General features: G+C 34.7%; 1 protein-coding gene and 1 long non-coding RNA gene across 9 annotated transcripts in view; one reads left to right on the forward strand and one right to left on the reverse strand.

The window, feature by feature from the left end:
* Positions 1-6627: 6627 nt before the first annotated feature.
* On the reverse strand, positions 6628-13166 carry LOC118601773. Its single transcript, XR_004950594.1, has 2 exons — positions 9436-13166; positions 6628-8583 (listed from the first exon to the last, which is right to left on the reverse strand). It is a non-coding gene; the product is annotated as an uncharacterized LOC118601773 (long non-coding RNA).
* Positions 13167-13221: 55 nt separating this feature from the next.
* Positions 13222-26873, forward strand: part of TASOR (transcription activation suppressor) — a 42582-nt gene continuing 28930 nt past the window's right edge. For 5 of the 8 annotated variants that reach the window (XM_016131585.2, XM_016131581.2, XM_016131587.2 and 2 more), the window contains exons 1-7: positions 13222-13813; positions 21397-21542; positions 22982-23074; positions 23914-23986; positions 24410-24501; positions 24968-25123; positions 26693-26817. In XM_016131585.2, the coding sequence (XP_015987071.1) occupies positions 13477-13813; positions 21397-21542; positions 22982-23074; positions 23914-23986; positions 24410-24501; positions 24968-25123; positions 26693-26817 (1022 nt within the window). In that variant the 5' untranslated portion in view covers positions 13222-13476. The remainder of the gene's footprint in view (positions 13814-21396; positions 21543-22981; positions 23075-23913; positions 23987-24409; positions 24502-24967; positions 25124-26692; positions 26818-26873) is intronic. The other 3 variants (XM_016131586.2, XM_016131582.2, XM_016131584.2) reach the window with 1 other exon arrangement.

The raw sequence follows: 26873 nt of genomic DNA on the forward strand, positions 1-26873 counted from the left end.
ATTATGAAAACTATAAACCCAAAGAACCAAGAAGCTTAATGAACCTCAAACACATGGGACCATAAAACCACACCAAGTCATATTATAATTAAGATGTTCAAAACCAGTGATAAAGAAAGAAATCTTAAAAACCAGCCAGAGGAGAAAGGCATGTTACATACAAAGGAATAAAGATGACAAAAAATTTCTCATTGGAAACAAAGCAAGCAAGAAGATAGTAATATCTTTAAAATACTGAAAGAAAACAACCTAGAATTCTATACCCAGTGATATATCTTTCAAAAGCAAAGGCAAAAACAAGGCAAAATAAATTCAAACAAAAAAGCTGAAAGAATTTATTATAGGAGACAAGAACTACAAGAAATGTTAAAAGATACAGGGGGTAGGAAGTATACAATGTACACTAGAAATTATAAAAATGATGAAAAAATTAATACCTAAATGAATGGGAAAATACATGTGTTCATGATTTGAAAAACTCAATATCATTAAGATGTCAGCTCTCCCCAGAATTAATCCATAGATTTAACACAATTCAAATTTAAATCTAAGTGGACTATTTTGTAAAAATTGATAGGCTGATTCTAAAATTCATATGGAAATCTAAGAGAACTGGAATAACCAATCTGAAAAAGATTAACAAAGTTGGAAGGCTTACCCAAAACTTACTACAAAGCTACAATAACCAAAACAGTGTAGTACTGGTATAAAGAGAGACAGTAAATAGGCCCAAATGGGGAGAGTCCAGAAATATAACCAAAGATATAGAAAGCTGATTTTCAAAAAAGGTGCAAAGGCAATCCAGTGGTAAAAAGATAGTCTTTTCAGTAAGTGATGCTGGAACAATTGGATATCTATATTCAGTAAAATAAACGAAGCAATTTAGACCATTATATCACATCTTATACAAAAATCAACTCAAATGCATCATTGACATAACTATAAACCCCAAAACTCTAAAACCTCTAGAAGAAATCAGGAGACAATTCGTTTGCCTTGGGTTAGGCAAAGAATTCTGAGATGAGCCAAACAATCCATAAAAGAAAATAATCGATATTGATAAATTGGACTTCCTTAAAATGAAGAACTTCTCTTGAAAAGACATGGTTAAAACACTGAAAAGGCAATCCATAGACTAAGTAAATATTTACAAATCATATCACTAGTAGAGAACTTGAATCCAGTATATATAAAGAAATCTGAAAAGTCAATAATAAAACAACCCAATTTAAAAATGGACAAATGATTTGGACAGACACTTGACCAAAGAAGATATGTGGATGGCAAATTAGTACATTAAAAAATATACTCGACATCGCTAGTCGTGAGGTAAATACAAGTTAATACCACAATGAGGTAAATGCAAGTTAATACCACTATTTATCTATAATAAATCTGAAAAAGACAAACCATGTCCAAGAGCATATGAAAAGATGCTCTACCTCACAAGTCATTAGGGAAATGCAAATCAAAACCACAACAATATCACTTGACATCCATTAGTATGGTTACTATGAAAGCGAACAAAGAAACTAACAATAACAACAAGAAAATCCAGAAAATAAGTATTGGTGAGGATGTGAAGAAATTGGAACCCTTGTAACCTGTTGTTGGGAATAGATACCAGACATTATGAGTGTCTGAATATTGTTTTACTTTAGTTAGGCTTTGTTCTGGCAGGCAGGTAAGTTAATTACAAATCAATTTAACCCTTTCAAGGCCTATTTTAATTTTTGCTACAGCAGATGTAAATTAGCCTTTACTCTGGGGATCATTCAGTCTTACTACTAAGTTATAACCCCTCTCAGTATCTGTTGAGTGGCTCAGTTAATTACTGAGTAGTTTCCATTGGCTACTCCTTTGACTAATTGAAGTTTCCACATTTCTCCACCCAGGGTGATCTCTGAGTATTATTCAGTTTACAACTACTCAGTCTTTTTTTGCCCTGTTTCAAGCCAAAACAAGGTTCACCTACACATGCATGGTAGGGGACCTCCTATTCAGATTTCTGGGTCTCTCTTTCTGCATGGCTCCCTATTCTCTAGAATTCTACACAATTTAAACCACCTTGGTTTCCCCAGATTCTCAATTCAGACTTGTTGCTGGGCTCAGTTTGCATTCCCCTTCCTGCATCTACAGTCTAGAAATTGCCTCTAGGCAAAAACCTAGGGTCCTTGTAAATTTTACCTTTCTGTATCTCTAGGATCTGGGATCATGATCCACACTGCCTGTTGTCTAGTGTCTGGATACAGTTGCTTTATATATTTCAGCTATGTTTTCTAGTTGTTTATTTTTTTGATATTCCAATATGACTGGAAGAGGGAGTCCCAAAATTATTTTTTAAATTTCTGTTTTAAAACATACCAGGTACATATACATACAATGAAATATTAGTCAGCCTTAAAAAGAAAGAAAATTCTGACACATGCTACAACATGAATAAACCTTGAAGACTTTCTTCTAAGTAAATAAGGCAATTCCAAAAAGATATACTGTATTATTCCACTTATATGAGGTACCTAGAATAGGCAAAATTATAGAGAGAAAGTAGATACTGGTTGCCATGGGCCGGCAGAGGGGTAATGGGAAATTTTGTTTAATGGGTACAGATTTTCAGTTTTGCAATATAAAAAGAGTTCTGAGGATTGGTTACACATAATATGAATATACTTAACTCTTCTTAATTACACACTTAAAAATAATTAGGATGGTAAATTTTCTTTTATGTATATTTTGCCATAATTAAAAAAATAAAACAATGAACACAGCCTTCCACTCACTTTACATTTAATCTGTGCAACCAGCCCTCAAGGTGTAGGTACAATTATTATCTCCATTTTACAGATGAGGAAACTCAGGTACATAGTTAGAACATATTTTTTAAAAGAATCTAGTCTATGGCCATGCCACTCTGAACAAGTGATACTGTCTGATCTCAGAAGGTAAGCAGCGTTGGTCCTGGTTAGTACTTGGATGGGAGACCACCTAGGAAGATCAGGTGCTGTAGCTGTAAAAAATTTTTTAAAAATAAGGGATTGTAAGCTGATAAGGTCCTTGCAATCTGTGAGGTCAACCAACGATTGCCTTGCCTAAAAAAAAAAAATGAATCCATTGCACCTTAAACCATGATTGTTTGTTAAAGAGTTGGCAAATCGCCAGCAGATCGCGCCGTTAAGATAGTTGTTCCTTATTATTACCTCAGTTCCTATCCATCCAGGAGCTTTCAGCAGTCTCAAAATTCTGGGATGAATTCTGTTCTGCCTAAATATAAGTGCCACAATACCTTGATTATTATAAGATAAACTAATACATATGTATAGATGAATAAATATAAAAACATGTTCACATAACCCTTCTACTGAATAATTTTGTAATACTATGTATGGTGCCAAACAGTTACTAGATTTATCATGGTGATCGCTTTTTGAGATATATGAATGTCTAATCACTATGTTATATACCCGAAACTAATATATGTCAACTACAATTTTTTAAAAATAAACTATTATTAGGCACTATAGAAAAGCTGCTAGGGGGTTAAAAATACTGGTTAGTGAAGTTTTGCTGCTCTCTGCTGGAAAGTTTGTATATATGCTCCCGAGGGTCTGGTTTCTGACAAAGGGGTTATGACGTATCAAATTTAGTATTCATTAGTCCAATGTTAGATTCTCTTCTCAGACCTTAAATTTCAAGGTGCCTCAGATATTCTGCAAGTGCCTGATTCAAATTTTATCTTCTAAACACATTTAAATTTTTTATAATAAAAACAATACTGTATATTTCAATGTTACATATTGCCTGAATCTAGTCAGAATGAAAAGAGAAAATCTTAAGCCATTCAGTCTTCTCATTATCTGCTTTTATATTTTTGTGCTCCATTACTCCATTTCAAACCCTATGGTCTTTGGTTAAACCATTCTAATAGAAAAAAAATACTTACAATGTTTTATAGGAGGTTATATTTTGAGCTTGAAAATTGTGAACTATTATAAATCTTCTGCATCTGAATGATGAAGTTTTTCATTCTTTATCCGACTTATTTTGAAACACCAAGCAACATCATTTTTATGGTCTACTACTTGGTCCTTTGAGAGAATTCTAAATTACTGACACATTAAAAACTGGAGTGTGCTGGTGGTGGGGAGAACAGCAATTATTTTTTTCAGTAACTATTGATTTCTTCCCTCTCTTCTTCTCTTTGAAATTCTCTCATGCTGTAACACAATCTTGGTTTGTATCTAGACTGACAATGACCAAGAATGTTGAAATCCTAAGCCATCTCTTGCCTAAATTTTGCAACAGTCTCCTAATTAGTCTTCTTGCCTCCTTGTTATATCCCTAAAACCCACCTTCTATAATAGGAACCAGCATGATCTAAAATGCATGTTTGATTGGGTCAGGCTCTACCTCAAATCTTCAAATTCTTATCTCTTACCTTCAGGATTAGGTCTAAGTCCCTTAACATAGATAGTACTTGTGGGTCTGTGATTCAACTTAGTCTGACTCTGAACTTCCTGCCTTACCCTGTATACCACAAGGACCAGCTGTGCTTCCCTGCTGCATAAATCTTTTTGCTTCTCACATTGGTATCTTCGTTCCATTTTTCCCCTCACTGTCCTCTCTACCTGAATTCTTATCATGCTCCCTGCCACTTTAACTTCTCTATATCTGGCCTTTGCTAATTCATTGAGTCTCTACTGGATGGTCTCCTTTGCTTGATTGTTCTTTCAAGCAGGAAATATGTCAGTGTTTAATCCAATGCATCAGATACAATTTCCGGAAAACACAAGTTGATCAGTAATTAATTGCTAATTAGCAATTTAGTAAATGAGTACCAATAACATCAGTGTGGTAAGCTCCAAGTTATCAGTATCTCAACGTGAGGGTATGAGGCATTCTCCTATCTTATAAATTTCCTAGGTTATTGTAGATAGAGGGTTGAGGGTTGATTGAGGCATTGAGACAGACTTGTATGTTATGGGTTTGTTTAAAAAAAAACACATAAATCTTGCAATTTGATTCTATTTCAGACACCTTTAGGTAGAAAATAGGGATGTGAAATTTTGCTTAAATAATTTCCAAGGCTTAAATATTTGTGTGCAATTCTGCAAGAACCTAAGTTCTAATATGCTATTTATAGAAATCATATAAGTGTTGCATATCTTACATTGCTTATTATATTTACAGAAATTCAACTAAAGGTCATAGGACCTATAATCGTAGACTGATTAGGAGACTGAAGAGTTCATTCGCATTTAAAGAAAGAAGCAGCACATAATGGTGAGTGTCACAAATCAACATCTCTGTTACGGATGTGGACAACATCTTCTAAAGCAGTAGTCTCAAACCTTTTTGGCACTGGGGACTGGTGCTCCTATGAGAATCTAAAGCCTGATGATCTGAGGTGGAGCTGAGGCTGTGATGCTAGCGGAGCAGCTGCAAATACTGATAAAGCTTCACTTGCTTGCCTGCAGCTCACCTCCTGCTGTGTAGCCGGTTCCTAACAGGCCATTGACTAGCTTTAGTTTGCAGCCTGGGAGTTGGGGAACCCTGTTTTAAAGGAATTATGGCATTACATTATTTTAATACTAATTTTATTAAAGAAATGTATAGAGATAGTATTTAATATTTAATATATATTTTAAGTTTTTGCAAAGTAAAAGAAAACTGAGTTTGTAAACATTATTACCATATTGACCCCAGAGAAGCACATTTAGAGTCTCAAGAGAATGAATTAATCACCAAATGTGGCAAACCACATGTAGAATTCCTCTAAATAAGTAACTGAACACCATATTTTCTTCAATTAGATAAATGTCTGGTGTTATGTTTCTATAATCATGTAAATTGCAACAATAGACCTACCAATTACCCTATTTAAACTTGGCTGGTTCCCCAAAGACTTCTTAGAAGAAAATTTATAATAATTAGTTGCCTATCTTTTCAGAGCCATGGGGTGGGGGGGAGGTACTAATACTCTAGATTCTAATTTTTGTAAGGATCTATTTTTGCAAATCTCTCCTAACTAGGAATTTTTTACATTAAATGGAAAAATAATTGAGGAAAACATGTTTTTTGTGTATTTGGGAATATCGTGGAAAAGAACATTTGAAATAGGTATTTATTACGATAATCTAATTTTTATTTTAAGTAGTTGAAATGCAATTTGTTTTTGGAAAAGGATTTGGATTATTTTATATTGATAATTCATTAGGCTTGTTTAATGTTTTTTTTAAGGGAGTTAATATTAACTTTAATAAAATTTTTTTTAAATATAAAAATCAAGAAAAGACACAGCAAGCACTTTAGCTACTTATATATTCACATATTGAAATGGCTGGATATAGGCCTGTATAGGGAATAGATGACAATTGCTGCTGCCTTAACTGACCGAGGCTACAATTCAGCTACAATATTTGCATTATGTTGCTGCTGTACTGGTAAAATCCAGTGTTATTTTTTTATCTTTTTCTTTTTTTTGGAGAAAAAGCAGAAAATTATTTATTCAGTTATCTCTACACATTTAACACAAATTTAAGCACTGGTTGCAGGTCAAATAACTTCCTGCATTATATACCTGAAAAAGTATTTTCCCTAAGTTATTAGTGGAACACTATGCCAATTTCCTTCTTTTAAAATCATTTTATTAATCTAATTTACATACCAGTTATTAAAGCATACAATTCAACGGTCTTTAGTGTAATCAGAGTTGTGCAACAGTTACCATTAATTTTAGAACATTTCCCACTCTTAAAAGAAACCCATACCCTTTAGCTTTCACTTTATTCCTTCAGCTATATGAAACCACTACTTTGTCTCTATAGATTTCCCTATTCCAGGCATTTCATATAAATGAAATCATACCATATGTGGCCTTTTGTACTGGTTTTTTTCACTTAGCATAGTTGTCAAGGTCCATCCATGTTATCGCATGTCTCAGTGCTCTATTCCAATGTGTGGCCGAATAATATTCCATTGTATGGATAATACTACATTTTGTTCATCCATTTATCAGTTGATGGACATTTGCCAATTAATATCCTTTTAAAATCGGTACTGATTATGTAGCAAAGGTCATGTCAAATATGTTTTTTATTACTGGGCCCTAGGAATACTATGACAAAGAAACCCGGACATTACCACTCAGCCCATAGTAGAGCATAGGGTCTAGTGGGAAGATAGATTTAATTAAATCATTCCACAAATAAGGGAGTAAATACAGATTGAGAGAAGAGATAGTTTAATTGAAAGAAACAAGGTTTCAAGAGGACACCAGAGGGGAACCCAACCTAGGATAAGAGGGAGGTGATCAAGGAAGCTTATACAAGGAAGCGAAGCTTAAGCAGAAGAAGTGCAAAAGCTAATGGGGAAGAGGGTGGTGAGAAGAGCACAGCACACTATGGAAAACAGCATGTGCGAAAGTTAACAATGTGTCTAGATGCTCGGAAGGAGCATCTAGGAGTTTAGGGAAGTAGATACAGAAACATAGACAGGGTCCAAAACAGCAGGGCTCTCTATGTCACATGAAGAATTCCTGTCTTTATTATCCCTTGAAGTATGAGAACCTGCAGAAGAGTTTTGTTTCATTTTATTTTTGTTATTTGAAGAATAAAGTCATACAGTAAAATGCACAACTCTTAAGTGTACAGTTTAATAAATATATATGTATGTATTGTCCTGTAACTATAACCTAGATCAAGATATGGAACATCTCCATCATTTCAGAAAGTTCTTTCATGTCCTCTTTGAGTCCTCCCACCAGCTCCTAACACAAGGGAACTACTTTATTACCATAGATCATTTTTGCTTGTCCTTAATGCATATATATGGAATCCTACGGTATATACTCTTGTGTCTAACTTATTTCATTTAACATTGTGCATGTAAGATTCATTCATGGTATTACATGTAACAGAAATCTTAGAAGGGTTTGACTCAAAAATGAAACAAAAACTTAAACCTTAGCAACAGCTCTTGGCTTTAGTTGAGATTTGTGGTTATCAGAATCAGCTGTGAAGTTGAAGGAATACTTGCCTAGTTACTCATCCCTAATTATATTCTTATTTTTAACTGAGGATTTCTTTTGTGCCTTCTCTTCATTGCATGGAAAGACTTCCAGACATCAACCATGAGTAAATATCATCCCAAAGTAAAGGGCCTTTCTTACGCTTTCTTGGGACCCACCCAAGAAATATCTACTCAGTAACAAGATAAGTTCTTTGGGGAAAGAAAATAACTCCGTGGAAGTAGAATTGTTTTAGCTCAAGCATAATAGAAGGAACGGCAGTTTCGTATATTTTTCAATGCATCTGAATAAGCAATGGAGTTGTAGGCTTGTAATACCTTTTTATTCATAAAAGGAATGGATCAGACTAATTATTCTTTAAGATCCTTAAAGTTCTATGAATTGGATCTTAGTAGTGGTTTTATTGGCTGGCCATTATTCTTTTCCTACTGATGCATTTCAATAGAATGTCAAAAAAAAAAAAAAAAAAAGAAGAAAAAGAAAGCTTCCGAGCTGTGTGACATTGAAGTTTTGAAGGTTCAAGGTATGTATGAGCGTCAAATAACAACATCTTTTACCTGAAAAGAAAAAGACAAAATTGCTTTGCAAATGTTAAGGATTGTTGTTACCATCAAATCTTATTAGTGCATTCACTTCAAAAATACTATTAACACTTTTGTTTTACTATGTGTGAATATTGTAACTCTGACTATATACTTACCTAATTGCTTAGATTAGCAGGTGGAAGTCTCTAATTCCTCTATGTCAAAATATAGGGACCCTTCTAAAATCTCTGTAGTGACTTTCTGGATGATGATTAAGATATTACCGTTTTCCCCTTGTATGAGTTACTGAGTACTGACAACAACAGCTTCTCAGCATGCTTTTATCTTATTTCCCTTCCTTTTTAAAATGTAATTTTTTTAGTAAGTTCATGTGCTTTAAAGAATAAAAGGATATAAAGTGAAAAGTCTCGCCCACCTGTCTTCCAGCCCATTCCCTTTCATAGGCAACCAACGTTGCTAGTTATTTGTATAGCTTTCCACAAGTTTTATGCAAATAGCCCTATGTACTTAACTGTATTTCCTCTTTTTGGTACAAATGTTAACATTTTAGCCATTCTGTTCTGTTTTTTTTTAAGTACATAATGAGCTTTATCAGAAAAAACAGGAATGCATACCTACTTCATAGACTTCTTATGAAAATAAAATAAACATATGCAAAGCACTTAGAAAATGCTAGATATGTTGTAACCTTTATATTATTTTTCTATTGCTGCATAACAAATTATTACAAAGTTAGTGGCTTAAAATAATATCCATGTTATTATCTCACAGTTTCTGTAGGTCAGAGCATGGCATGCCTTATCTGGTTTCTATTACTGGGTCTCGGAGGCTGAAATCATGGTGTCAGATGGGCTGCATTCTCACCTGGACACTCATTAGGAAAGAATTTTCTTCTAAGCACTCTCAAGTTGTTGGCAGCTGTAGAATTCACGGAAGCTTCTTCAAAGCTGATGAGGGAAAGGGAGTCTGCTACTTGGAGTCTATGCCCTCGGGGAATTAAAAAGTCCATTTTTTAAAAATTGAGATATAATTCATATATCACAAAATCCATCTTTTTAAAGTATATAGATTTTAGTACAGTCATAAAGTTGTGCAACTAACATCATATCTAATTCCTGAATATTTTTATCACTCTCAAAATAAATCCTATACTTATAAACCCTGTCCCATTCCCATATCTCTCCAGCCCCAGGGAAATACCGATCTTCTGTTTCTGTGAATTTGCCTATTCTGAACTTTCACATGGATGAAATGATACAATATATGGCTTTTTTTTTGGTCTAGTTTCTTTCACATAATATGATTTTTTTCAATATGCATCCATGTGGTAGCATGTATTAGTACTTCATTCCTTTTTATGGCTACGTAGCATTCCATTGTATGGCTATACCCTATTTAGGTTGTTTCCAGTCCTTTGCTATTACAAATGACACTTGACATCCCATTACAGACAACACTGGATATACTTGAATAAACATTTTCAAATGTGAATGAGCATGTATATCTGTATTATAAATTTCTAGAAGTAAAATTGTAAGGTCAAACGTTTACGCATCAGTAATACTGATAGTTACTGCTGAGTTATACCATATATACCTTGTTTTTTTAAAGAACTGGTTGAGGAAAGGTGGAATGGCATAGTGAAAAATGCACTGAGTTCTGAAATTTGTTTGCTAATAACAAGAAAGGTTAACATATAGTGGTTATTAAGAGCATGGCCTTCGGGAGCAGACTGCCTGGGTTAGAATCTTGGTTCTCCCACTTATAATCTAAATGACCTTAAGAAATTTAAATGAGCCCTCTGCCTCAGTTTCCTTATCTGTACAATAGAGATAACATTAATACTTGGTGTGAAGATTAATAATACATATAACACTCTTATATCAGTACCAGACACACAGAAAAGTGTTAACTCTATTTGCTATATGATATTGGGCCACTGTCTGTTTTTAAAACGGAGTTGAACTGGATTATTTTTGTTTCTAAATTTAAAAGGGTGACTGTGGTTCCTGGATATTTAATTATATACTCTTACATTGCTCTCTAATGTTTCTTGTGTTATTGTTGAACGTAGGGGACAACATAGGTTTTATACCTTTTTTAACCTTTGGTAGCCCATACTCCAGAACCATAAACATCTGTGGTAGCTCTTCCCCTAGTACCCATCCCCCCAATATATACTGGATATCTATATGCATACATATATAAACACATATGTATATCCTCTGTAACTCACTGTTAGTTTTCCTGAGATAGGTGGGTTTTAGTAAATTTATGCCCCCTCTATCTCTGCCCTGTAACTGAATTCTTCACTTAACCTTTAGGTCTCCACTTAGCCATCACCATTGTTCCTAGTTTTAGGTATATTCCCCACTGAACTGCAAACTCAAAGGAGGTAACCATGCCCACTTGCTTCAGAGTTACATCCTCAACACAGCAGTGTTTAGCACCCAACAGACAACTAAAAATATTTACGATATTGAATATTAGTACTGTTATCCAGCTGAACCTAAAATTTTTTGCTATCAATAATTGAATATATAGCTAAAATTATGTTAGAGCTTCCCAATTTTCTTCTACCTTATAAGGTGTAATACTGATTCATTTTTTAAATGATTTAAATAAATGACTTAGAATGAATAAAACTTTTATCCTCACAAAATTTAAGATTCAATCCATGTGGAAGACAAATGGTTTTCTGGCCTGAGTTTTAGGTCTTTACCACAAACTGGTATGCTTGCCTTATGCATAATCTAGGCCTTCTACCTTCCAAGTAAAGTTGGCTTTTGCTGAACAGATGAGAACAGCCTTAGTTGAGCAGTGGCACCAGTATGTAATTAGTTCCTATATCTTTTAATCTTGATTTAAAAAAAAAAATAGCTTTTAAAAGATGTCTTTAATGAACTCACAAAATGAAAGTTATCAGAGACCTCGACATTTGTTTCTGATTTTCTGTAGCCCCTTTTATATCAAGTAAAGTCTCTTCTCCCAAATTTAAAGGTTACTTTTAACTTAAAATGAACATTTTGTCTCAACATAGCCCATAGTGTTTTCACCAGTATTTTAAAAGTTTTTACATAAACTTTTTACTAAAAGGAATAATTGTTTTACACTCGCATTTCTTCCATTTACTAAGCTGATTCAAATAGGCCAGGCAAGCCATAATTAGCTTTTCCAATAGGCTGTTGAAAAGGAATGATATTTATCACAGGACATAGGAATCCAATTTTCCTGTTGCTCTTGGGGATGTTCTTTAAGTTGCAGTCACATGGCAAGGCCTAGAGTTTTATAATTATAGGTTTAGTCAGTCAACTCCATGAGAGACAGCTGGAGTTAGAGAATAGAGATTTGGGTTCCAATCCTTATCTTGCTGCTAGGAGACTGAACTAGATGTCAATCTCATTTCTTCATCCGTATGCAAAAAGATGCAGGGTTGCTGTGAGGATTGTCTTAGAGAAGTAGTCAAGTGCAAGTGCTTTATGTTTCAGTTAAATAAACCTGACTTCAAATTGATTTTAACTTAATTTGTTCAACGTCCTGAAACACTTATAACACAGGCATACCTCGGAGATATTGCAGTTTCTATTCCAGGCCACCACAATAAAGCCAGGTGTACACTTTTTGCTGGTGGAGGGTCTGGACTTCAATTTGTAAAAAATGACATCTGTGAAGCTCAATCAAGCAAAGCACAATAAGTTATGCCCCCTTGGTGGCATTTCCTCAATGTCTGTTATGATGATTAAATGGAGCTAATGTATGTAAATCACTCTCCAGTGCCTGGCATATAGAAAGCAACAGTAAATTTTGTCTGTACTCATGATAACCCATGCTAGTAGTTTCAACAGAGTCTGCAGAAACTTCAAAAGGTTTTCTACTTGACTATTTTAAGGGACTACTTGCTGTATATTTTTAAATGTGGCTGCGAACGTTTATATTTTTCTTTAGTATACACACACTTTAGGAAACCTAAAGACATCAAAGGAAAAAACTTTTAAAGCCAGCAGCCCTCCTCCCCTCAAGCTTACCAGAACCAAATCTTAACACTAGGCTGTGAAGTCATTTCTAAGGATCCAAGATATTGACTGCTTGCTTGCTGAGTACACGTTCTAATTCTTTAAAAGAGGGGAGCAGGTGGGCATAATCTATTGTAAAGATGCAAGATCCAGGAGACTGACACACACCCCTCCCTGAAGTCTGCAGGAGGCTTTCAGGCTCTTATCACTGCAGCCCATTCTCTTATCTCTTCTTTAGGTTTTATGTGCAGGCAGGTATTTCACAAAGTCGGGATCGTTCGGCACCCATTGCTTGAGTCCAGTTTTGGCCGGTGTAACTCATGCACAGAGAAAGTAATCTTGCCTAGAAATAGGCGACGCCAGCTCTACGGGGTCCTGGCAGGGCGCGCCTCCCTCTTCCGCAACACTGGCCAGGAGCGGTCCTGAAACTCACAGCCCGCCTTGAGGCCCATTCACCCGTAATCGGCCACGACGTCGAGGTACTCGCGGGGCATAGCGGCGCCCCTTTTGGCGGGCTCGGGCGCCCTGAGGCTCCGCCTCCCGGCGCGGTCTTATCCACACCCGCGGAGGTGGGCTCCGCACCCCCATTGGCGGAGCGGTCTGTGAGGGCCCCGCCCCTTCCCGGCTCAGACGCGAGCACGTTGAGTGGTGGGGGGCCGGCCGAAGAACTGCCCGAGCGAGGAGCGGCTCTTGCGGCTGGGCCGCGCGGTTGGGGCGCCCGCTTTGGGGCCCCCGAGAGGCTCCTGGGTCGGGAGCGCGGCCCACGACCACGGGGGGAAGGGGGTGGGTGGGCTCAGAGCAGCTCGGCGGCGAGGCTGGCCCGCCGCCCCTTCCCCCCCATCCCCGTCGACCTTGTTGGCAGAAGCTTCCCGGAGCTCCTCACGCCGGCGCGATGGCGACTGCTGAGGAAATGGAAGCCTCTCCGCCGACGGACGCGAGCTGGGAAAGTGGCGGCGGCGGAGACGAGGAGATGAAGCAGGCGCTTCCGGAGCTTGAGTCTTCCCCACAAAATGGCGGCGGCGGCGGCGGCGGCCTCAGCATCGCGGAGCCCGGCGGCGGCGCCGGGCCTGAGGAGACCGCGGCGGCCGAGGCCACCCCGAGCCTCAGCCAAGAGCAGCCTCAGGACTCCTCTGAGGCGGGCGCGACCGCTCTGCCCAAAGGCCCCGAAGAGCCCGAAAGACCCGTTAGGAGGAGTTTTCAGATCCCCAGGAAGAGCAGAGAAAAGAAAGGTGGTGCTTCCCCTCTCCCCAACCCCTCTTTCTCTCTCCCCTCCATCTTTTCATTAGAACCTCTCTGTCTTCTTCCCACACCCATCTGAGACACGTAAACACGCATGCAGCGCCAGCCGCCTCTTCCCTCACTGCCACGGCCGCCCAGCTGCTGCGCTTGGTGCGAGAGGAAAGCGGTGGAACCACGCTCCCCTGCTCCCCGCTTCTTCCCGTGGAAGTTGGAAGTAGCTCAGGTTTGAAGCTTGTCCATAAGGCTGCAGCTCCCAGAGAGGAAAGATGGAGCTCGGCGCCCCTCCCTTCTAACCCCTGAAGGCAGAGAAGCTGATGTGTCCTCCTAAGGATGCTTCTGAGAAGTCTCACAGTGGAAATAGCCCGTGGCCATGGATTCTGGAGCTTTCTCCAAGGCCATGGCGTTCAGAGGACCACAAATGCTTCTCCCTGTGGAAATTCTTCAGCTATATGTGTCTACTTCAAATTTCCTCGATGTCAGCGTCTTCCCTTTTTTAGAAATCCCCGTTAGATGTGATCCATGCACACCGCTTTTTTCCATCACACTTCATTTCCATGTAGATTTTTAAAATTGTTTTGAAGCGTTAGGTTAAATAGATCTCTCTTTTTTTAAATCCAAACTTTAGTGCATTTTTTCATTGTCTTTGAGAAGAATGGGAAGGTAGGTTCTTGGTGCAGTAATTTCCCAATGGAAAAAATAGGGAGAGGTTAGCTTATACCCAAGGGACACCAATTTGATATTGCAGAGGAGAGCTTCAGATTTTTTTTTTTAAAGGTCCAGTTTAGTTTTCGGAACCGAAATGGGAACAGTTACATGAACTACGTTTACGTTTTTTAAACTTAATGCCATATTGACACATTTCTAATGGAGATCAAAATTATCACCATTGATTTCTATCATAATACTATTTTAGACTATCCAGTGATTTGGGATATTCTGGATTTAGTCAGTTTAAAGCCTCTTTTTGTTTTACGCGTGGTTCAGTTTGTCGTGATTTACTTTGGAAAATTATGGACTTTTTTTATTTACAGAAAGCTCATTTGTAAATTGAATCTTAGTAACACCTTAGAATCTGGAATGAAGCATGTGCTTCCTCTTTCCATGTGCATAACCAACTCCATTTGTTTTGCACAATTGAAATTGTTAGAGCCTTAAATCAAGTAGAAATCAAGTTAAACTTATTTTCTATTTGGATGACAAAGCCCAAGGAAATCCTTCGTGTGAGGAATCATGTTGACAAAGATGAAGTTACCTTTTGTCCACCAGCATGAAGAATATCTTTTCTAGAAATACCTTTTAAGTGACTGTAATATATCTTAGAGTTCAAGAGGATACTTGTAAAGGTCATGGTTGTCAGTTCTTTTGGTGTATTTGGTTAAGTAGTATGGTATAGTCTGTATGAGGAAAGTTAAGATTCCCAGCCTAAATTAATTGGTAGGGTAGGTTGGAAGTACATTCAGATGGACTCTGGTTATGAGGTAGGAGATTGAACTTTTCCTTTTTAGTTTGATAAAATTTTGGTCTTTTTTTAGGTTTTAAGTGACTGAGAATATGGTTTATGGTACATCGTAAACCATTACGTACCACCCTTTAACTTTTGATAGAATTGAAAAGGTTTGGTTTGAAATGAGAGAAGGCACTAGGAGATGTTGAAAGGCACTGTCGTCTTTTTTTAAAAAAAATTACATTGTGAGGCTTCTGTAAAATAAGACTTCATTCGAACACACTAAAAGTGGATATAATTGAGGAATTAAGAAATACGAAACCTAGTTGTTTTCTCCAGAGTCTTGATTTTCTCTTTGGGGAAAATTTGTATTTTCCATTTTCACTTAGAGGCAAAAGGTTGTTACCTTTCTCTTGTTAGGGAAGTTATGGATAAGGAGAATATAACACACTGGACTTTTTTCATGTTGAATGAAAATGAGTAATTTTTAACTTGTCTAAATATAGACAAGTTAGTCGAATAATGCAATACTGATTTAAATAGGGGCTTTAAAAGTTAAATAAACAGCTGTTTTACCACTATGGACTTCATCCTGTCCAAGCTAAGAGGTTAGTGCTTGGTGATAGAAATTAGTAGGAAAATTCACCTTTTCATTATTAAAAAAAAATCTTTATCAGAAACAGTGCAGCAGGTGCTGCTAGTTTCACACTTCATTCCAAAATCATGGAAGGCTTGAAAGGTATCACCTTATATATAGGATATGGCTTAGTATTAATTGTAGACATTTGAATCATTTATCATGAATAGTAAGTACCTCTACTTGTACTTTTTAGTATCAAAGGTTCTGTTGCATTCATATTTTAATATGGCAGGCTTTTCCTTGTGACTATACTTTTCCAGTGAAATTTAAAATTAGGACTTGAATGTTTTTAGTACCTTAAGGGTTAATACTAGTATAAATTGTTGACTAAAGAGTTCTTGGTCTTGACAATAACATCCAAGATACTGCCGTTCTAATTAAGTAATATTGACAAATACTTTATAGTGCTTAGTGAGTTGTCATTCTAAGCAGTTTAAATGTGTTAACGTAATCTCTACTATGTGGTAGGTACTGTTCCCATTTTATAGATGAGGGAAATGAAGTAATGAGAGGTTAATTAACTCCCAAGATCACACAGCTTGTAAATAGTAAAGTTGGAATTTGAACCTTGGTGTAGAATACCTCTTGTCGCTACTCAAACTGTAGCAAGACTTTTTTTATAGCACAAGGGTTTTATGTAGCTTTTGATCTGAGCTATTTAAAAAGATGTTTTGTTTTTTTCCTAACCTCTTAATTTTAGAAATATTTAGGATGTCTTCATCGCTGGGGAATTTCAAGATTATGTTCATTATAATATTAACTCATTGAGTTAGTAGTGACAGGATAAGTGACTGGAAGAGTAAGATTTTGCTCTGCATTGTGTTTGTTATTGGCTGGGCTACTTTCTGTAATAGTTTCAGAAGGCACTTTCTTCCATTTTAACCAATTTGTGGAATTGTATTTTGCCAGTAGACATTTCACTATTGCCTTCTTTTACTCTGAAATCTAATACTATAAGTCATCAAAAGTAAGTTAAAATTAGTAATTGCATTTGATATAATTTTTCCTTCCAAAGTTCTTGGGAAATCACGTTCTAAAAGTTTTCTGATTAATGTTTTCTGTAGGGCGCAAGATTAACTGCCCTTCATGTACCTGTGTCTTATTTATAGAATTAACTGCCATCTTTCATGCACTTGCATCCCTGCTGGTCTGGTCCATGGCTAATTCTCCCCAACTCTCATCCTTTCCAACAAAATTTGCAGTTGTCTTTTTGAAGACTGTGGGGCAAAGTCTCCTTAAGGAAATTTACATGGTGCTTCATTAGTTGTAGATGAATGAATGGATTCCAAGAACCATAGATTCCTTACACAAAACTGAACCTGAGAAGGAGAGTGTGGGCAGAATCCAGTTATCCACATAAAATGCTTGATAGGTACATGTAAATTCTAAGTAATGGAGGTATAATTTTCTTTGACCAATCTCCCAGTCCAAAAAAGTCAACAGTGTCATATTTGTACTTGTTTCTGTAGATCTCTGCCACCATATTCATTCCTAATTCTGCAGTATGTTCAACCTTGATTTAAAGGTGAAACACTATTCCTAAAGTATTATGTCTAACAATTTTACTAGAGTGAAGAAAAGTGCATTGTAAAAGCAATTATTATGAGGAACAAATAGATATTTATTGTATTTTAATCATTAATACTAGTAGTCTTCAAATAGAATGCAGACCACATGTACTCTCTAGCCTTTGTTATTTCCTTTTCAATAAATTACTTTAAATTGCAATGTATAGTTCATATTATCAATTTGTACATTTTGATAACAGTTCATCTTTTAAAAGTTTAGCTTGTTTTTATATATATATATATTTACGCATATACAAACTATACAAAGATCAGCTCTGACACTAAATTGGTGTCAGTAATCGAGGAAAAATGGTCCTTTGACTAAGGAGCAAAGCTATTTGAGGACCTAAATTTTATATCTTATTACAACTGCTTAAATATAACATTAAATTCTTGAGTATGTTTTGTATGCCACCAGTAATAAAAAATATTTAACAATAGCATGTATGGACTGGGAGACAGGAGATCTGAATTCTAGTTCTGAATTGTAAGAATAATCAGTTTCCTCTTTGGAATTATAAATCTCCAAGTACCTTTCTAAATATGTTCTTCAGTCCTATAAAACATCTGTTATCAGTTTTGTTGATAGGAAAACCTTGTAAATTATGATAAGAAATTAACTTAGTTTCCTTTCTGACACAGATTTGATGGAAATGCTGTAAATAACCAAAATTGTATATTAATGTATGGGTGGCCTATTTTTACTGCTGTTAACTTCTATACCAAAATAGGGTTATAGCTTTGGACTTGTTAAATGCATTAAAATGAGAAATATTTGAGAAAAGGTTTGAGAGAAGACACATAGAAGATAGAAATAGCATAATCCTAGACATTACATTTTTTTTTTTTTAAGCTAATTTCCTATGTCTAAGTGTTGTATATGATTTCCTGGTCTCAAATGAGGAAAAATTTTATTCTAGTTTTTGCAATGATTTTTCTAGTTTTTGGAATGACTAGCGCGCATGTGCACACGCGCACATATATATATATATATATATATGCATTAAATATACACATGCGCGCACGCGTGTGTGTGTATCCCTTTCACTTAATTTCAGGAGCTCTAGGCAGCCTGAATTTGAATTCCAGCTGTCCTATTAACTGTAACCTTAAGCAAGTTAACGTTACCTGTCTCATTTGTGAAATAGGCATAATGAACCTCATAGGTGATTTTGATGATTAGATGGGATAATGTACGTAAAGCTCTTAGTATAGTATCTGAAAAGTTGTAATAACCAACTAATTATCGGACTCAATAACTGTCAGGATCCAGAGAACAATATATTAGATACTGACTTACATTAAGTAAACGATTAATACATAAAATATTCTTTTCCTCATTAGATAGTCATAGTTAATATTGCCTTAAATAATGGCCCATAATAAAGATGATATGTATATGTTTTCTGTAAAAGAGGTGACCCTGTATGTTGATCAGGGTATATCCAGTGTTGAAAAGATTTTTAAGGCAAAATAGATCACCAGAACATTAAAATATAAACATTAAATTTCTAAACTACCATTTATGCCACATTGACTTGAATCTTCAAAAATAGAGCATAATTTTATTTTTGTAGAAATAATAATTGGGAAGGAAAGTAGAAATTATAGCTCATGCCACGCTAGTAGAGCCAATTGAGGCATTTGAAATGTAAAAATACTCAGAATGCAGTTCGTTGTTAGACCTGAATGAAATCTTGCACCTTTTTCTCTATTTTCATTCACAAGAATTTTCTTCCCAGTGGCAGTCAAGTTACTTGAGTGCATTTGACTTAATTCTTTAGGACATCATTTTGAGGTGAAACAAGTGTTAAGTACTTTTTTGAGAATAACTTGAATGTTAATTGCTATATAAATTTATATGATTTAACTAATTTTCCACTCATGATTAGATGGTGGAAAAAGTGTCAGAGTAGCTTAACTAAGGAGAATAATTTCCTCTACATAGACTTGTGAAATCTAGAAATTTGAAGTCATGTGATACATTTTGGCACATGTTATCTGTCTGAAGTCACTGTTAGTTCAGAAACATACAAATCAATCATGCATAAAACCCAACTTTTAAAATCTTGCTTGGCCCATTTTGGATGAGAAAGCCTATAAAGACTATTCCACATGTTATTTTCCTTGCCAAGTCTTTTCCAGTTTAGGTGGGGCAGTCACAAAAAAGTTTTTCTTACCACATCCTATGAAACATTTGAATTGAGAGAATGTATTTCTTCCTCTTTTGAGCTTTCATTTTTTTGTTTTATATATTACTGAATTGTTGAATTTGTGAGACCTAATTTAAATGACAACAATCATTTTTTTATAAAAATTTTATTAAAAAGTTGACAAAATTCTCATTTTCTTTACTCATTTAACTTATTTGGGGCCAGTCCTCACATTTCTAGCTACTAGTATGGTAAAGACAGTATTGACAAGGCAGATATAGTTAACCGGTCTCATAGAGATTACAATCAGTAGATTGACTACGTTCATCTGTTACAAATTTGATTATAAGGTATTTTTTGTATTTAGTAGGGGTTTTTTTTGAGTTCTCTCTGCTTACTCCTAGTCAATGTTCTTATTGCATTATAACTATATTGGCGTTATTCCTTTTTTAATTTTAATTTTTTTTTTTTTTTTGAGTTTGTGGTCCCACAGTAGTGATAACCATTTTGGTCTGTACACATTCTGTCATTGCAAATTTTTACAAACACTTTTGTAATATGCACACACACCTATGTATATGGCTTGGCAAATGAGTGCATGAATGGGTATATCATTTGACATTATGTCCTTAAAGCCTAATAAGTATAGAAAATACAGTAAAAACACCTTATTAGCTGTTGTCTGGTACCTTTAAGGATATGAGAACACTGTTTTCAAAAGTATTTTGATTGTGACATTTATGGACTCTATAAATAGTATGTTGAAAGAATGGTAATAAACTGTGACATAAGTTATCCACAGTGAAAAATAAGTGGTTTCTTTGTGGTTTTGAGAAAATATATGTATAGATTTAATATTTGAAATTTAATAATAAGCTAAAACTTTCATGTATAAAGTGGATATTTGAGGTTTATTGGATCAGCAATCCACTGGTCCAAGAAAGATATTTGACTTAAAAATTAAATGGAGTGTGGAATAGCTGGAGGAATAGGGAATAGAACTATTGTCTTAGTTTGCATGCATCAGATGCTATGCTTCGAGCTTTTTCCATGTGTTGTCTCATGTTTGGCATTTGCATATTGGTGGTTTCTAGGATTCCTAGAGTTTTCTATACAGATGAGAGAACTGAGATTATGTTTGGTTAAGTAATTGTTTTACCAGGGTCTCCTACAAAACTATGAAGTGCTAGATAGGATATTATATCCAGGTTTGACTCTAGTTCCACTTTTCATTTTGCTAAGTTTTCATAATGTTCTACCACTTTATATTGGTAATACAAGATGTCAGTGGATACAGCATATCTAGTGTTAAAAAGCAAATAGAATCATTCTATAAACATCTGAATGTCTTAAATGTTTTTATGCTTTCATTTAGAATATAGACATTTAGTTTGCTGAAATAAATGGTCCTAGACATACTTCCTCACTGTAACACAAAATAGGAGTTAAGACAAGCTAAGTATATGGACAAGTTCTTGTGAGAGTCTTTAAGCAATTTAAGTTGCCTGGTGTAGCATCCCTGAGGTTTTGCTGAATTGTACCATTGTCTGCATGTGTCATGCCAGATGCTCATTGCTGAAGGAACTGGTCAATTTGGCATCCAGTTTTAATTTTTCTTAAAGTGAATTAATAAGTACTCTTTTGAATATCGCAAAGATAGCTTTGAAGCTTTAAAAAATTTTATTTCAAAGTTACTTTAACATGCCCACAAAAATATAAGAAACTACATTTAAGATGGAATAATCTTAATAATGTTTTTTTATTTTAGCACTTTTTCAGCCATTAACTCCAGGATCTCGTGAATTTGAAGATGTTTTGAATATCCTTCATTCATCTTACCTTGAACCCACCTCAGTAACAAATTTTAACTACAAGCGTGCTTGCTTGGTACATAATGAACTTTTGGAAAAGGAGGTATGTTTTAAATTGTGATTATTAAAAGATTCTACAGAATCAATTAATAGCCTGAAATTCGTTTTATTTTTCTTTAAACATGCTAAAATTTTGAGGAAAACAAAATTATGGAAGGGAAAACAAGTTCTAAATGACATCTTTTTTTCCCTGTTGTTGACATACCACTGCATTTATCTGCTCTGTTAAATTAATGTGCAGTTATGTAAAATAACTTCTTATACTGAAAATGAATCTTAAGCATAGGGATAGCTTATTGATAATGGTTTAATTTTAAATTCATAACAAGTCTTTTCGCTCTATCAGGTGCATGTTAGTGAAATCTAATTATTATGTATTGGATTTCATGTATACGAAATCTAATTATGTATTGGAAGATAAATATATATTTTCCTTTTTTAGGATATGCTTAAATTTTCCCCCAGTTATTGCCTGGTGATTGAATTATCTTATTATTAGTTGAAATTCTTAGTGAAAAAGTGCAAAGGTGAACGAACAATTAATGGTGGATAGTGAATTTAGGTTTCATGTACATATTAGAATATTCTTTGAGTTTTGATTTAGGAAAAGCCAACATGTAATTCTGAAATAATTCAAATGAGATGTTTGGAAATAATTGGATGTGTATATATTTCTTTCTAATATACATGAAATACTATTAATTTTGTTCTTTCATAAGTTGATTAATCCAGTGCTACCAGAATTTAACTTTGAAAGGATCCCTAAAGTGGATAAATGTTATTGGCTCCCACAGGAAATTAAAACTGGTAGTTTGATGTGGTTTCATGGTATGATAGAGATTATTTCTTAACTTTACATGGAAATTTAATCTCTAATTATATTTAAAGATCAATAATAATCTGAATGCTACATATAAATCTATTAAATATGGGCTCCATATTTTGAATATATCTAACAGCTTGTATTTGAAAACAAAAGCCAGCAGTTTAGGGTGACTTATAGTTCAGATCTACTTAGACCAAGACACTCTTTTATCCTGAAACATGTATGTACTTGGCATTGAGAATACAGTTATAAAGAAACAAAACGTTTTTCCTTGTCCTAATTGAATTTATAGTCTAGATGTTGGTCATTCAATAGAGATTTATTAAACCACCTGTTCTATACAGTGAACCATGTTAAGTAAAATGAAGGATCCAAAGATAAGTAAAAAATGAACTTAATCTATGGGAGAGTTGGAGTGGTAAAATTTTAGTAGAAATTTAGTTAAAGTTGTTATACAATAGATGCTATTTGACTATACCGTAAAGGTAAAGAGCCAGTTATAACGGGTCAAAAATAGAAGCACAGAAATTTCAGGGAGAGAAGGTAATTTCTACTTTGGTAGATTTGGAATGTCTTAGAAATAAAATTCTTGAAACTCTTAGCTGGAAAAATGTAATCACATGCTGTGGAGTTGTTACAGATTTAATTTCATTTAGTTTACAGAAAAGCGAAGAGAACTGAAATTTGATGGTCGTTTAGATAAAGAACTTTCAGAATCCTATGCATTTCTGATGGTTGATCGGTATCAGGTAAGTGATCCCATTTTATAAAGAACAATATGGGGATGTTTCCATGGTAAGATACTAATTTTGGTATTATTCAACAGCACACTTGATAATAAACTAATTTTCTTGATGTGTAAGTAGAAGAAATGATCTAATGGGACTAAGGTATTTCATTGTTTTGTGATTTGTTTTTCAAATGTGCTCCTATGTTTTCTGATCAAATGAACCTATTTTCTTTCCTTAGAATATGCTTGATAATGAATAATTTTCCCTTGATTAAAATAAGATAATCTATTTTAATCTATATTGTTTGTATGTGCCGGGAACTACTTTTTCTCCTTTAATCGAAGAATTTTAGGTGGAGTTACTTACTATTTTATTATTGTGCCAGTTCTCATTTTCTCTAAAAGGGGATGCGTATATATGAGTGACATGAATCTGAATATCAGTCATAGCTAGCATAAACAAAAGTGGATTCTAGCTATGGTTACATTGGAAACATAAGCCAGTTTCACATTGATGTTTTGTTATAAACTGGCATATATGAAATTTCTGTGATGTAGGAAATACATAGTTTAGAAACTTAGATTTTATGAAAAATTTACAAATGAACTTTTCACACTTTTAATGTATTATGATTGCAAGATGAAGTGTTTTGTTTAGGTTGAAAGCATATTAGATTTTATGAGAACAAAGTTACAAATGATCTTTTTTACACTTTTAATGTATAATGATTGCAAGATAAAGTGTTTTGTTTATTTAGGTTCAAAGCATATTAGATTTTATGAGAACAAAGTTACAAATGATCTTTTTTACACTTTTAATGTATAACGATTGCAAGATAAAGTGTTTTGTTTATTTAGGTTCAAAGCATATGTGAAAAAGGATTACAGGTGGGCCAGTCCAAAATTACAATTCTTGGCAGTCCTTCAATGGGTAATCTTTTTCCTTTTTTCATTTACCTACTGTTAAGTTGTCATTTAAAAATATATTCTCTAATTTTGCTGCAGTCCTTATAACTCATGTATGAATTGTCATGTTCCCTGAAAAGGAGACTAATTTTAGGTTCTGCAGTGTAAAACCAGTTTTATCTTTTGTTTCTGATTTTGCATGCTCCATGTTGATCCAAAATTTTCTTTTTGTTGTTCTTAGTCTAGTACTAGTGATTTTGATTAGTTTCATGTTATTTCTGGTTTTATTTTTGCTTTGGTTACGTATCAGCTATCTTTACTGTCATTACATTTTTTAAAGGTGTCATACTGTTTATCTCTTATCATTACATTAAATATTTGAATTTTTTTGTATTCATGTCTATTCAAATTAAAATTCAATATATTTTTTTTTTTTGCTCTTTACTAGGTGTCTATCTTTCTAGGTATGCTGATTTATTACAAGCTAATCCTTTGGAAGCTGGGGCAGTGGGCGATGTTGTTATTTTTAAAATAATGAAGGTAATTTCAACTTTTACATTTCTTGCCAAAGACAGCATTTGATTTGGATTTTAGTCAACTGTCTTTCAGAGTTTGATTAAATTAAAGCAGCGCTTGCATGAGTGCGTTTAGTATGTAAAGATACTTTTAAAAGTGGTTTACTGTCTTTGATCTCAGCTTACTGTACTTTATAGTTAGCTTTCCTTTCCAAAGAAAAGAAGGAAGAACGGAGAGTAATTTGGTAATGTCATTTAGGCTAGAGAAGAATGTTAATAAAGTTTTATTTCCTTGTTATTAAACAAATTTAACCAATTTTTTTCATGGCTAACTTTTTCTTTAATATTGGTAAAAAGATGTGTGTTACATTATTACCAGTTATTAAAGAGAAAAAATGTTACAGGTGATTTATATTCAAAGAAGTATTCTATAATATTAATTATGCATAGTAATTAGAGTTGGGCGGACTTAAAAGCTTTTCTCTTTTTAGGGTAAAATAAAGAGTATATATGACCCCATGGGTGTAAAAAGTTCGGAATCTAATAAAAGTGCTTTGGACCCAACACCAAAGCATGAATGTCACGTGTCGAAGAATGCCAATAGAGTTACATCACTTTTGGTTTACAGAGCCTATGAGCTTACTCAGGTGGGTACTTGGATCCATTTTAGTGTTATGAACTGATATCTGTCACCAAATCCTTTAAAAATGTCTCACTTTCAGTTCCCTCTGCTCTAGTTTCTACATGGTACTGCCATACTCCAGTGCCTTCCACTGACGTTTATTCAGTGTTTTCAAGACAGCTCAGAAACACAGAGTGGCTCCTCATACTTAAACAGATAATATTCAGATTCCTTAGCCTAGCTTACCCTGCCCATACACTGTGACCTCCAGCATGATTTTTATGTGATCTCAGCCCTCAATGCACCTCACTTCATTTTAAAGCTTGACTTCTCCTGGCCTAGAAAGATTTCCTGCCTAATAAATATTGCTTATCTTCAAGGTAGAGTTGAAGGCTCTTGAAATACTTTCATTTGTATTTTGTACTATTGATGTGATAGATATTTTGTATTTTAACATTTTTCTAAGATGCAAACTTAGAATTTTTAAGTTTTATTCAGATGTAATTCATACACAGTAAGCTGCACACATGTAGAAGTGTACCATTTGATGAATTTTAGTCATGTTTTTATATATTTGACTTTAATGTCATTGTCTTTAATGAACGTATAAAAACTATGTATCCAGATGGGTTGTATGTGAAAAGTAATAGATGTTTTCCTAGAAATATTTTATTTTTTATTTCTTTCTTTAATTTTTACTTTATTTACATAAATAAAATTTATTCTTTCTCCTTTTTGAAAAATCTCAGTGGGTAAAACCTATTGTTCAGAGCTTTTAGCAAAATTGTATTCTCTAGAGTTACCTGGGATGACTCATTTGATTACCTTCTGGACAGTAGTATTGGTAGATATGAGATAAAACTGTTAAGTAATTAATTATTGGCTTTTCTAGCAAAACTTGTAAACTGTCTTGATATTTCAAAAAAATCCTGGCATTTTTAGTGCAACATTATTGAAATCAAGTTTCCCAAGAGACTGGACTTCCAACAATGTCTTATTTATAAACCAGGGCACCCTTTTTAATGAAAACCACTAGTCTGCAAGTCGCAAAACCCTGATCTAATGGATGCTTTGAATAGGTGAAGGGGAGAAGTAGATGGGTAGTAGGAAGAGGGTCAGCTACCTTTGTCACCAGTGTTTGTGCTTCCACCTCTCTTTTGCTACTTTGTGGTTAGAAGGAAGAATGTTTTTCTTTAGATATGATGAACAACAGATTGGTAGGTTTGGTTGAGATTGTGTCCTTAGTATTTTATTTTTCATATCTAATTGGATATTATAGTCTGACCTGAGAGCTTAGGCTCCATCTGTAACATTTTTGTGAAGAAATTTTTGCACATTCCCAGCTCTTTAGAAGTAAACTTTAGGAATACCTATTAGTATCCTGCCATCTAGCATATGAAGAAGCAGAATATTTTATATCTAAGGGAATATAAAGTTTGTCAATTACTTAAATTGACAAACAGTGCTTAAAGATATTTTCTTTTAGAGATAACACTTAAGTGTTCTATTTCCCAAAAATCAGGCAAACTACAAGATTCTACTCTGTACTACTTACCTTCTAAAAGAAGTTAATTTGTCATTTTCTTATTTTTAGTTTTACTTTTATGAGTATGGCTTCGACGAGCTAAGGAGAAGACCAAGGCATGTGTGTCCATATGCAGTTGTGTCTTTTACATACAAAGATGATATACAACCTCCGAAGTTTATACCTTCATCAAGGTAAGATTTTTAAGTTTGGACATCATCCAGAATGGTATTATATCACACAACTTGCA

This window comes from Rousettus aegyptiacus, unplaced genomic scaffold (assembly GCF_014176215.1).
Source record: "Rousettus aegyptiacus isolate mRouAeg1 unplaced genomic scaffold, mRouAeg1.p scaffold_m13_p_4, whole genome shotgun sequence".
NCBI lineage: Eukaryota > Metazoa > Chordata > Mammalia > Chiroptera > Pteropodidae > Rousettus > Rousettus aegyptiacus.